The 12921-nt window shown below is 41.0% G+C and overlaps 1 protein-coding gene across 1 annotated transcript; it reads left to right on the top strand.

Annotated features, from left to right (window-relative positions):
* Positions 1–6341: 6341 nt before the first annotated feature.
* On the top strand, positions 6342–9749 carry LOC111472578 (FT-interacting protein 1-like). Its single transcript, XM_023118189.1, has one exon. The coding sequence runs from the start codon at positions 6655–6657 to the stop codon at positions 9634–9636; it is 2982 nt and encodes a 993-aa protein (XP_022973957.1). The 5' UTR covers positions 6342–6654; the 3' UTR covers positions 9637–9749.
* Positions 9750–12921: the final 3172 nt, after the last annotated feature.

Here is a 12921-nt window from a genome sequence, read left to right on the forward strand (position 1 = left end):
TCACATGAGTATATTGTATACTTTGAGCATAAACCCCCCATCTCTTTACTTTTGGTTTAAAAATATTTCATGAACAATGTTATGAATTTAAACGTTTGTGATAAAATATTTATATTTAAAAACAATAATGTGAAAAAATAAATAACTTGAAATTTTAAATGAAAAATAATAAATAATGTTTGATCTAACGGGAAGGTTATAAACAACCTGAAATCTTTAGTTCTATGACCGTCACTGCGACATCATCATCCATACATAGGTGCCTTATCTTTACTTGAAAAATAAAAGTAGCACGAGACTTAATTATTTTAAGAAATACTTAGTAAGTAATTCCACAATTGAGGTCAGAAAATGCAATCACATGCAATCATTTTTAAGATCTATCATTTCATAAAAATATTTCCCAGCCTTGAACTCTGCTTTTCAATCCGGGATAAAAGTGGATCTATATACTTCTATACGCATGGCTCATGTATGCGCACATAGACCCACAATGCGGAAGCATTCGTACCCATGTGAGCTTGCTCTTTAGCTAACGCATGCTCACGCTGCTAGAGTCACAAAGGGAAAGAAGTCTACATAATATCATAGCATACATAGATATCGTAATGCACGCGCCTATACTTATCATAACAGGGAAGTATCCCAATGCACGAGATCTTTTGGAAAAACCAAAAGTAAAGCCACGAGAGCTTATGCTCAAAGTAGACAATATCATACTCATATGATACTCGAGTAAATGAGGGATACATGAGTGAACAATGACCAAATTCGAATGAAAGTGATCAAGAAAATAGAATAGCTAAAAAAGGCTTAAAATAATTGAAAGTTGCTACCTATACAAACAAGGTGCACCTTCCTTTTTAGTGGCTTAATCATCGAAACTCCATAGTTTAAGTATGTTTTGGTTGGAGCAATTCTATGATGGGTGATGTAATGTCCCACATTGGTTGGGGAGGAGAACAAACCACCATTTATAAGGGTGTGGAAACCTTTTTCCTAGCAGATGCGTTTTAAAGTCTTGAGGGGAAGCCCGAAAGGGAAAGCCTAAAGAGGATAATATCTGCTAGTGGTGGATCTGGGGTGTTACAAATGGTATCAGAGCCAGACATTAGACGATGTGCTAGCCTTCTCGCTGCTCCCTGAAGGGGGTAGACACGAGGTAAGGACGTTGGGCGCCTTCTCGCTGCTCCCTGAAGGGGGTAGACACGAGGTAAGGACGTTGGGCCCCAACGGGGGTGGATTTGGGGATGGTCCCACATCGATTGGAGGAAGGAAAGAGTGCCAGCGAGAACACTGGACCCCGAAAGGGGGTGGATTATGATGTCTCACATTGGTTGGGGAGGAGAACAAAACACCCATTATAAGGAAGTGGAAACCTTCCCCTAGCAGACGTGTTTTAAAGCTTTGAGGGGAAGCCCGAAAGGGAAAGCCCAAAGATGACAATATCTGCTAGCAGTGGATCTGGGTCGTTACAAATGGTATCAGAGCCAAACACCGGACGATGTGTCAGCCTTCTCGTTGTTCTCCGAAAGGGAGTAGACACGAGACGGTGTGCTAGTAAGGACGTTGGGCCCCAAAGGGGGTGGATTATGATGTCTCACATTGGTTGGGGAGGAGAACAAACCACCATTTATAAGGATGTGGAAACCTTTTCCCTAGCCGCATTTTAAAGCCTTGAGAGAAAGCCCGAAAGGGAAAGCCTAAAGAGAACAATAGCGGGACAAAACATGTTGGAAAAACGCATATAAGGACAATCTTCACTCTTAAAAGCAAGGAATAAGTAACGTGACCATGTCATAGGAGATGCAGGGGAATGTCGGAGCCATCAGGTACCGAATTTGAATTTCGAATCCTAATTTAAATCATGGACATGAATTGTTACACTTCTATACTACATCTAATATAGTGGATGAAGAGCTTGTTCGCTATACCGTGGTAGGCCACCCAACGTTCTTCAACTTGAATGACATGTCCATATGATGTAGGAGGTGTGCTCTTAGCTTGGGGGTGCATCTTAATTTATTTATTACACGAGTAGGCATCCATGAAAGTGAGATGTTCGTGCCTAGTTTTCGTTGGCCTTATTCACTAGGATGACGCCTATTATGAAGTCATCTCGAAGGAGTTGATCCATCTCGACGGCTATAGTCGCACTCGTCATAGGGTTGGTGTTCCTCCTTTTTTCCCTAGACTTGGATCAACATTGAGGCACGTACCATCACTTAGGGGTCGATTCCCAGTATGTCTTCGTACAACCGAACAAAAACGTTAGTATTTCTTATGAGGTATCAAACAATAATGCAAAGATGTAAACCGTACGAAATAACGATTTAACTATGTTTCTACCCAACCAATTTCTACTTCATCCTACAAACGTTCTCTATATATGTGTAGCGTTTATAACGACGTTATATGTCGAGACTCTTCTACACTGTTTCTTCGATGGTTTGCCTTGACACGCTAAGACCTCGGCATCGTTTTTTCAAAAGAAAAAGGGGAAAAGAGATGCCTTAAAATTTGTTTTCGTTGGTTGCATGCATGGGAATTGGGAATATTCAAAGAGAGATACAAAAAAGGGGAAAAGCTACAAAAGAGAAGAATAATATTAAAGAAAGAAAGAAGCAAAAGAAAGGATATGGATATGCTCTTCCATCTCTCTCTAATCTAATCATATAAAACAAAATTCAATAAAAATATCAATTTATAATTATAAAAATACTATTTTATTTATAAATAAATAAATTTATAGCTCTTCAAAAAAATTTAATAATACATTTTTTGATGGAAGCGTCAGTACTTTATTTTTAAAATACCCATAAAATTTTAAAGCTAGCATTACTGCCTACTTTTATATATAAAAAATTTTTTTACAGTCAATATATGTACGAAAACCATCTATCAGCCTCTCGTAAATGATCTACAAATGTTTTAATGTTACTTTGAAAAGTTCATGAGTATTTTTGAAACATGGTATTGTTGAATGAAAGTCTCATATTGGCTAATTTAGGGAATGATCATGTGTTTATAATCAATGAATACTATCTCTATTGGTATGAGGTCTTATGGGGAAGTCGAGCAAAATCATGAGAGCTTATGTTCAAAATGGACAATATCATACTATTGTGGAAAGTCGTGTTGAACTAAACTTAGTCCTAGAATCCTCGAATATCGAACAAAGTATCGTGAGAATAATGTGTGAGAGAGACATGAGCTGAGTTTGCATATTCTCCACGAAATTAATCAAATAAAATATTCTCCCAGTAAAAAAGGATGGGACCCACTGTGCCTCAATCTTCTATTTCTATTCCAAATTATGGGCCCACCCTATTATTCTCATCCAATCAAATCTACTTTTTCTTTTAATACACATTTCTATATTATTATTTTTTTTTCTAATTTTTTTTATATTTAAGATAAAGATTCATTTTTTAAAAAAATTTAAATCTTAATTTATTAAACACGTTTAAAAGTTGATAGATGATATTTATCCGATTTAGATGAGAAAAAATAGAAAGTGACATTGGCTCTAGTTTGGGGTCGTGTAACCCTACCATCTAGGCAAGGTGTTATTAGTTTCTTATCGTGTACTAGAAGAAATAGAAAGTGACCTTGGCTCTAGTGACACCGTCCACATTAATGTACGCTTGGTAAGTTATCTCGATATTTTCTTGGATGTCACGGAGGTTATCGAGGTTCTTAGGGCGACAAGATAGTTATAAATCTTAGAATCTCATTTTTGGGACTCTCTAGACTAGCTCTTGGCGTCAAGGAAGCACTAAGGTTCAATTCTTTGATTGCATATTACAATCTTGGAGTCATCAATCTACTTAAAAGTGTACTGACTTGGGTCATTGTAAAATCATCCTATTTCTAGAACCTTAATCTTAGCTCATTTTTCTCCGGACTTTATTATTCTAAAGTGAGTGTAGCTCAGCGATGCAATCATTGACATATACTCTTTTTCTTATGCTTAGAGATTTAAACCTTCATATATCATTTTCAATTCCTCAGACTTTTTTGTTTGAGCAGGGGGTTCCGAGTCTTGTGTCAATAGTCTCCTTTTTTGTCTCACCGAATAAAGCTTGTCTTCGACTGGATAAAGTTTTTATCGAGGGAGGCGGCCAAAACTCTTTTTTCTTGAACCCAGAGGACGAACAACGATACTAGAGTGTAACGACCCAGATTCACCATTAGCAGATATTGACCTCTTTGAGCTTTCTTTTTCAGGCTTCCCCTCAAGGCTTTAAAACGTGTCTGCTAGAGGAAGGTTTCCACACCCTTATAAAGAGTGTTTTGTTCTCCTCCCCAACCAATGTGGGGACATCACAATCCACCCCCCTTCAGGGCCCGCACTCGTTCCTTTTTCCAATCAATGTAGGAACGCCACCAAATCCACCCACCTTTGGGGCCTACCATCCTTACTGGTACAACGCCTCGTGTCTACCCCCCTTCGGGGAACAACAAAAAGGTTGGCACATCGTTCGGTGTCTGGCTCTAATACCATTTGTAACAATCCAGATCTACCACTAGTAGATATTGTCCTATTTGGACTTTTCCTTTCAAGATTCCCCTCAAGGCTTTAAAACACGTCGCTAGGGGATGGTTTTCACACCCGTTAAAGAGTGTTTTGTTCTCCTCCCCAAACAATATAGCACATCGTATAGAATGATGAGCTTGAGAATCATGCATCTTAGGGGGCGAAGGAGTCTGAGGTGCTGTTATATTAAAAGGAAAAAAATTGATCATAAAAATATGTAGTAAAAGTTTGAATGAGATAGAACTTAAAGTAAGTAGATAAATGAATGTTTGTAGCGCAATCAAATAAATTGAATAGCAAAATTATTGAGTCGATTGGGACATGTGTATCATACTCAAGGAAATGAAAGGTACCTAAGATAGTGGGTCACGAAATAGAATCGCATGCAAATCATAATTTATTGTGGAGCCTATCTTTTTTGTAACTATTCTTTGGGCTTACTTTCTTTTTCGAGTAAGATTGGACGCATAGTACTTGTCTACGTATCCTAAGTCTGACTACAGGCTAGCGTATGATCACACTGCCAAAAACCAATGAAAAAGAAAGGACCGTGTGTATCATATCATGATGCATGCGTTCATACCAAACATATGGGAAATTATCTCATGCTCATGACATACAATACGAGGTCCCATAATTTCATATTATGGTACATGGTTATGATGCACATCATACTTCCATTCTTTTCATGACTCAACGATATCTCATAAACCCAACATGAACATAATATCATAACATACATGAGTTGACACACGGAAAGTACATGCATCACATACATTCATAATATAACATAATTATAACATATCATATTATAATATGCATCACATACAAATGTACGGTCATTCACACAACACTCAAGTCATCTAACCAAACTTGAAGCCACTTACTTGTTGGCCGAGAGGGATAGGAAATGGTAGTTTCTAAGTGAACTCGATTATAATTTTTAAAAATATTAAAATTTGTTGTTTGGTTGATTCTCTCTACTTTATAAAAGGCAAAACCATATGGAAAAGGAATTTGATGCAAAGCAAACCAAAAAATGAAAATACTCAAGGATATTCTATTTTCTTTTTCTCTCTTCCTTTTGGGTAAAGGAATGAACCTTTAATGAATATTTCTTATCATAAATTTGCTAAATTTATAAAAAATACTTATTTGACATTAAAAAATATTTTTAAATTTAAATTTTTTAATATTATCTTTTTAATTAAAAAAAAAATTCAAAAAACTATTTCGGAGAATTTCATTAAGCTACTCCTAAACAAAGTGATAAAAGAAAGAATTAACTCATACCTTCTTCGCAAATGTATAAGACTAAATTCATTCCTCATTTGGATGTAAATGTGTAACGGCTTAGATCCACCGTTAGCAGATATCGTCTTCGTCGGGCTTTCCCTTTCAGGCTTCCCCTCACGGCTTTAAAAAGCAGTCTCTTAGGGGAAGATTTATATACTCTTATATTATAAAGGGTGGTTTGTTCTCCTTCCCAACTTCTCAACTTCCCAACTAATGTGAGACATCACAAAATGACTGGTTTTTCTCAATCTTTTCAACCTTAGTTCCATAGGAACAAGTCGGAAAGATTAAGAAATAGAACCATCTGATTTGACGTTGTCGATAGCCATGTGATGGTCAACTTAAGGAGATCTTATTGTCGACGATGCTGCTCCTATTACACTCATAGTCTATGGAGGGTCATCCATCTTACGATAAAAACAACGATAGTAGAAGTATTAATAGAAAAATACCTATAAAACCATTATTTTGATCTAACCCCACAATGAATTATTATCACTACGCACCTGTTCACATGGGGTATGTAGTAAGCCCAAAAAGAAGGGTTCTTCACAAACAGTATCAACGCAAGAATCTGTCTCCATCGCACTCCACTTTACCGCAACCAGACACACAAACGAACAAATTCTCTCCTCCCCTCTCCCTCTCCCTCTCTAAAACCATCTGGGTATCTCTCTTCATACTCCCACTCCCCCAGATGAGCTTCTCATTCTCATCGTCGCCGATTCCTTTCCCCATTGCCGCCTCCGCCGCCGTCGTTTCTCTCCTCCTCCTTACTACTCTCACTCTTCCTTCTTCATACTCTGTTTCAGATTCCGATGACCAAGCTCGTTGTCCAAATCCTCGACGCTGGCGACCTTATGCCCAAGGACGGCGACTCTGCCAACCCCTTTGTCGAGGTCGACTTTGGCAACCAGAAACAGAGGACTCGTACCATACACACCGATCTCAATCCTTCCTGGAATGAGAATCTCGTTTTCAACATCACCGACCCTCGACAATTCCCCAACACCACCATCGATGTCGTGGTTTATAACGACAGGAAATCCGGCCACCGCCGGGATTTTCTCGGCCGTGTCAGAATCTCCGGCATGTCGGTGCCCCGTTCTGAACACGAAGCTAACATCCAGAGATACCCACTTGACAAACGTGGCCTTTTCTCTCATATCAAAGGCGATATTGGGTTCCGAATGTATCTGACTCACGATGATGATTCGACGCCGCCGCCACAAACTGCCGATTTTGAAACTCCCCTGCAAGAAATCAACCCCAACATATTCGATCAGGAGGAATTACAAGTGCCCAAGAAGAAGGAAAAGGACGTCAAGACCTTCCACTCCATAGGAGCAGCTCCGGCTGCGACTGCGGCGTCGGTGGCTCCTCCACCGATGGAATTCAAGTGGCCACCGCCAATGGCGACGCGGATGGACTTCTCTCAAGCAGGCCCATCTCCAGCGACAGTAATGCATTTACCAGCTCCAAAGCAAAATCCAGAGTACGCATTGGTGGAGACCAGCCCGCCATTAGCAGCAAGATTGCGGTACGGCTACAGAGGAAAAGACAAGATCATCAGCACCTACGACATGGTGGAGCAGATGCATTTTCTGTATGTAAACGTGGTTAAAGCTAAAGATCTCCCTGTCATGGATGTTTCCGGGAGTTTAGACCCATATGTGGAAGTGAAAGTAGGGAACTACAAAGGAGTCACAAAGCACTTGGAGAAGAATCAAAACCCAGTTTGGAAGCAGATTTTTGCATTTGCAAAAGAGACATTGCAAGCAAGCTTACTGGAAGTGACGGTGAAAGACAAGGATTTGGGGAAGGATGATTTTGTGGGAAGGGTTTTGTTTGATATCCCCGAGGCTCCATTGAGAGTACCTCCAGATAGTCCATTGGCTCCTCAATGGTACAAATTAGTGGACAAAAAAGGCATCAAAGCAAAGGGGGAAGTGATGCTTGCGGTTTGGATGGGTACTCAGGCGGATGAGTTTTTCTCTGATGCTTGGCATTCTGATGCTCATAGGGTCAGCCATGGCAATCTTGCTAACACAAGATCAAAGGTCTATTTCTCTCCTAAACTATACTATCTAAGAGCCCAAGTGATCGAAGCTCAAGATCTCATCCCATCAGACAAATCAAAACCACCAGATACATTCGTAAGAATACAATTTTGCAATCAGGGGAAAGTAACCAAACCTTCACAGATGCGAGTGATCAACCCAGTTTGGAACGAGGAGCTGATGTTTGTAGCGCCCGAGCCATTTGAAGATTTCATCATCATCACTGTTGAAGACAGAGGAACAGCGGAGATTCTTGGGAGAGTGATCCTCCCATCAAGAGAAGTTCCACAGAGAATCGAGTCCACGAAACTCCCTGACGCCCGCTGGTACAATCTCCACCGCCCATTCATCGCTCAATTAGAAGAAACAGAGAAAAAGAAGGAGAAATTCTCCAGCAAGATCCATGTTCGTCTCTGGATCGACTCAGGCTACCATGTTCTTGACGAATCAACTCATTTCAGCAGCGACCTTCAACCATCCTCCAAAATCCTGAGAAAAGACAGCATCGGAGTACTCGAGTTAGGGATTTTGAGCGCTCGAAATCTTCTTCCAATGAAGAGCAAAGAAGGAAAAACCACAGATGCTTACTGTGTGGCCAAATACGGCAACAAATGGGTACGCACCAGAACTCTTCTGGAAACCCTCGCCCCTCGCTGGAACGAACAGTACACCTGGGAAGTCTACGATCCCTGCACTGTAATCACAATCGGAGTATTCGACAACGCACACACAAATGGAAGCAAAGAAGACGCAAAAGACCAGAGAATCGGTAAAGTAAGGATTCGATTATCCACATTAGAGATAGACAAAGTGTATACGCATTATTACCCCTTGTTGGTTCTTCAGCCCTCTGGCTTGAAAAAGCACGGCGAGCTTCAATTGGCTCTAAGATTCACCTGCACGGCCTGGGCCAACATGCTGACACAGTACGGGAAGCCATTACTGCCCAAAATGCACTACCTACAGCCAATCCCTGTCCGACACATGGATCTACTCCGCTTCCACGCGATGAACATCGTAGCGACTAGGTTGTCCCGGGCTGAGCCACCACTGCGGCGAGAGGCAGTGGAGTACATGCTCGATGTCGATTACCACATGTTTAGCCTTAGAAGAAGCAAAGCGAATTTCAATCGGATAATGCTGCTTCTCTCGGGAATCACCGCGATTTACCGATGGTTCAACGATGTATGCATTTGGAAAAACCCTATCACAACCTGCCTCGTCCATGTGCTGTTCTTCATTCTTGTTTGCTACCCCGAATTAATCCTCCCGACGGTCTTCCTTTACCTGTTCGTGATTGGAATTTGGAATTACCGGTTCCGGCCGATGAATCCGCCGCACATGGACGCGAGATTGTCGCAGGCTGAGCACGCTCTCCCAGACGAGCTAGAGGAAGAGTTCGACAACTTCCCGACGACAAAGCATATCGACACGGTGAGGATGAGGTACGACCGATTAAGGAGCGTAGCCGGAAAAGTGCAGACAGTGGTAGGAGATTTGGCGACGCAAGGGGAAAGGGCTCAAGCGATTCTCGGGTGGAGGGATCCAAGGGCTACGGCATTGTTCATCATCTTCTCGTTGATGTGGGCGGTTTTCATCTACGTCACGCCGTTTCAAGTGGTGGCGATTCTGATCGGACTGTATTTGCTCCGGCACCCGAGATTGAGGAGGAAGTTGCCGTCCGTTCCGGTCAATTTCTTCAAGCGTCTGCCATCAAAGGCGGATATGATGTTATTATGATGAGAATCAGAGTTTTATTTATTTTCTTTCCTATCTTAATTATTTAATTATTATGAACCAAATATATTTCAATAATTAAAGTCAGTTCGAAGAAAGTATACTCTTTTGTTCGATGCTTTAGCCACTTTTGACTATGCCTTTGAAACTCACGATACTTTGTTCAACATTTGAGTATTCTATTGACATGGCTAAGTTTAGGGCATGACTCTAATATCATATTAGTTGAACATGACTCTCCACAATGGTATAATATTGTCGACTTTGAGCATAAGCTCTCATGACTTTGCTTTGAGCCTCGTACCAATGAAGATAGTATTCATTGATTATAAACTCATGATAATTTCCTAAATTAGCCTATGAGACTTTCATCGAAGGACCTTTTTATGCATATCCCTTTAGTAGTTCCCTCCAAACCCCGGTCTTCTGCCGAGTCCTTCCGCCCCAAAAAAGGATGGTTCCTCGTTGGTATGAGCTTTTCTTGTTCTCTTCTACCATGGGATTGAATTGTTTTCCTAATGTTGTAAGGGACTCCCAAGCACATTCATTCTCTACCCTGTCTACTAAGAAAGAGAAGTTAGTGAGAGACATGGCTTGAATCTAACAGAGTGATTGAAAGCTTGGTACATTAGAGGATATTTGGTCAAGCAGGACGACTTTTCTTAAGATCGGAATGCTACCCAAACTTTACACACATGATAGTACAGCCAATGTTTCGATTTTTAAGGACTATGACCTAAATGCCGAAAATTAATTAATTGGACTTGATTCCATGGCTTTCTCGGCTAATGCCATCATCCGTACATAGGGCCCTTGCCTTATTTAGAAAAATGTTAGATGTAAGGCGGGTGATTAAAAATATTAAGTGACTCAACCGTTGGAGTCGAGAAATGCAATCACATGCAACATGGTTTCTTTTTATGACTATTCCTTAAACTCTACTTTCGTTTTTGGGTATGGTTAGATGCATAGTACTTCTATATGCACGCTCGTATACGTACTGTTAGGTTATAGAGCTTGATGCTTATTTATAGCTTAGTCAACTGTTATACATAGTAAAGCTATACGTACTCTACTGATAGGTTATGGAGTCTCATGCTTATTTATAGCTTGGCCAACCTTATGCGTACTAAAGTGGTAAATGACATATAAATAAATTGTCAGACAAATTGTCATAAATAGTAAATAGCTATGCAAGAGGTTTTCTCTTTTCTGTTTTTTGTGTTCATCCGAGTGTGTGCGATGTTGTGCGATCTTAACACATACCTCTTAGGCCTGACGACAGGCTAATGTACACTCACGTTGTCGAAAACCAACTGAAAGAAAAGGAGTGTGTATCATATTGTAATGTATGCGTCTGTATGTAATATACTAGAAAAGTAATCGATGTTTGTGACATACAATGTGCATAAGGTTCTGCATATAAAATCATGGTATAGGGTCATGAAACTCCCATTGAGACGAAAATTTCATACATACTTGATATTACGTGGTGCATCATAGCAACATATTAGTAAGTAGATGATCACATAAAAACACTAACAAATTATAATATAGAATTATATGTAAAAGGGTTGTTCACAACTTGGAGTAGCTCGCACAAATGCTACATACGAGGCGAGTCGAGCATGCACCAAGGGCTTGGTTTGCAAGGTTTGGATTGTGCGCTTGGAGTAGCTCGCACACATGCTACATACGAGGCAGAGTCGAGCATGCACCAAGGGCTTGGTTTGCAAGGTTTGGATTGCGCGCTTGGAGTAGCTCGCACACATGCTACATACGAGGCGGAGTCGAGCGTGCACCAAGGGCTTGGTTTGCAAGGTTTGGATTGCGCGCTTGGAGTAGCTCGCACACATGCTACATACGAGGCGGAGTCGAGCGTGCACCAAGGGCTTGGTTTGCAAGGTTTGGATTGCGCGCTTGGAGTAGCTAGCACACATGCTACATACGAGGCAGAGTCGAGCGTGCACCAAGGGCTTGGTTTGCAAGGTTTGGATTGCGCGCTTGGAGTAGCTCGCACACATGCTACATACGAGGCGGAGTCGAGCGTGCACCAAGGGCTTGGTTTGCAAGGTTTGGATTGCGCGCTTGGAGTAGCTCGCACACATGCTACATACGAGGCGGAGTCGAGCGTGCACCAAGGGCTTGGTTTGCAAGGTTTGGATTGCGCGCTTGGAGTAGCTCGCACACATGCTACACACGAGGCGGAGTCGAGCGTGCACCAAGGGCTTGGTTTGCAAGGTTTGGATTGCGCGCTTGGAGTAGCTCGCACACATGCTACACACGAGGCGGAGTCGAGCGTGCACCAAGGGCTTGGTTTGCAAGGTTTGGATTGCGCGCTTGGAGTAGCTCGCACACATGCTACATATGAGGCGGAGTCGAGCGTGCACCTAGGGATTGGTTTGCAAGGTTTGGATTGCGCTCGCCGGTGATGGCTCGTAGTGCCGTCCGGTTCTTCGGTAGGCTTGGTTGCGCGCAAAGATTAGTTGGGCCGCGCTTTCTGGTGAGTCGAGGATGCGTGGGCTTAGGCTTCGCTGGAGGTGGGCCATATTGTGGATGGACTCGTACGCAGCTTTGGTTTCGAAGTTAAGGTCCAGCCGGTTTGCCTTAATTAAGAGTTATTTGATATAATTTACAAAAAAAAAAACATACAAAGGGTGACAGTGTGGCAGTGTTCATAACTCAGACTACCCAACCCAAATTATAAAAGTTGGGATTAGTAAGATTTTAAAAATTAGATGAACAGACTCTCCACAATGATATGATATGATATTGTGGGCTTCCGCTAAAGGGAATTCATTGATTAAACCCATGATCATTCACTAAATTAGTCGATGTGGGACTTTCATCATCCAACACCTCACCTCAAACAAAGTACGTCTCCTCTTAATCGAGGCTTGACTCCTCGCTCTCCACAATGGTATGATATTGTTAACTTTGAGTGGGCTTCCCCAAAAGGCCTCGTACTAATGGAGGAGACAGTATTAATTGATTATAAACTTGTGATCATTCTCTAAATTAGTTGATGTGAGACTTTAATCATCCAACAATAATATTTTATGCTTGTAACTGATATGAATGATATCAATTATTTAATATTTAATTATTAGTGGATTTAGTTGAGTTGGATGGTAAAGAATTGAGACGTTCAACTAAGAATGTTTGACTTTCTGACTCTAGGATCGTTGTACGGAACTAAACTCTGATTTATGTAAGAAGGAAAAAAAAAAAAAAAAAAAAAAAAAAAAAAAAAAAAAAAAAAAAAAAAAAAAAAAAAAAAAAAAAAAA

This window comes from Cucurbita maxima, unplaced genomic scaffold (genome assembly GCF_002738345.1).
Source record: "Cucurbita maxima cultivar Rimu unplaced genomic scaffold, Cmax_1.0 Cma_Scf00079, whole genome shotgun sequence".
Taxonomy (NCBI): Eukaryota; Viridiplantae; Streptophyta; class Magnoliopsida; order Cucurbitales; family Cucurbitaceae; genus Cucurbita; species Cucurbita maxima.

Bases quoted from the DNA above. Each gene is read 5' to 3' on its own strand.
- LOC111472578 (XM_023118189.1), top strand. From the start codon at position 6,655: ATGACCAAGCTCGTTGTCCAAATCCTCGACGCTGGCGACCTTATGCCC.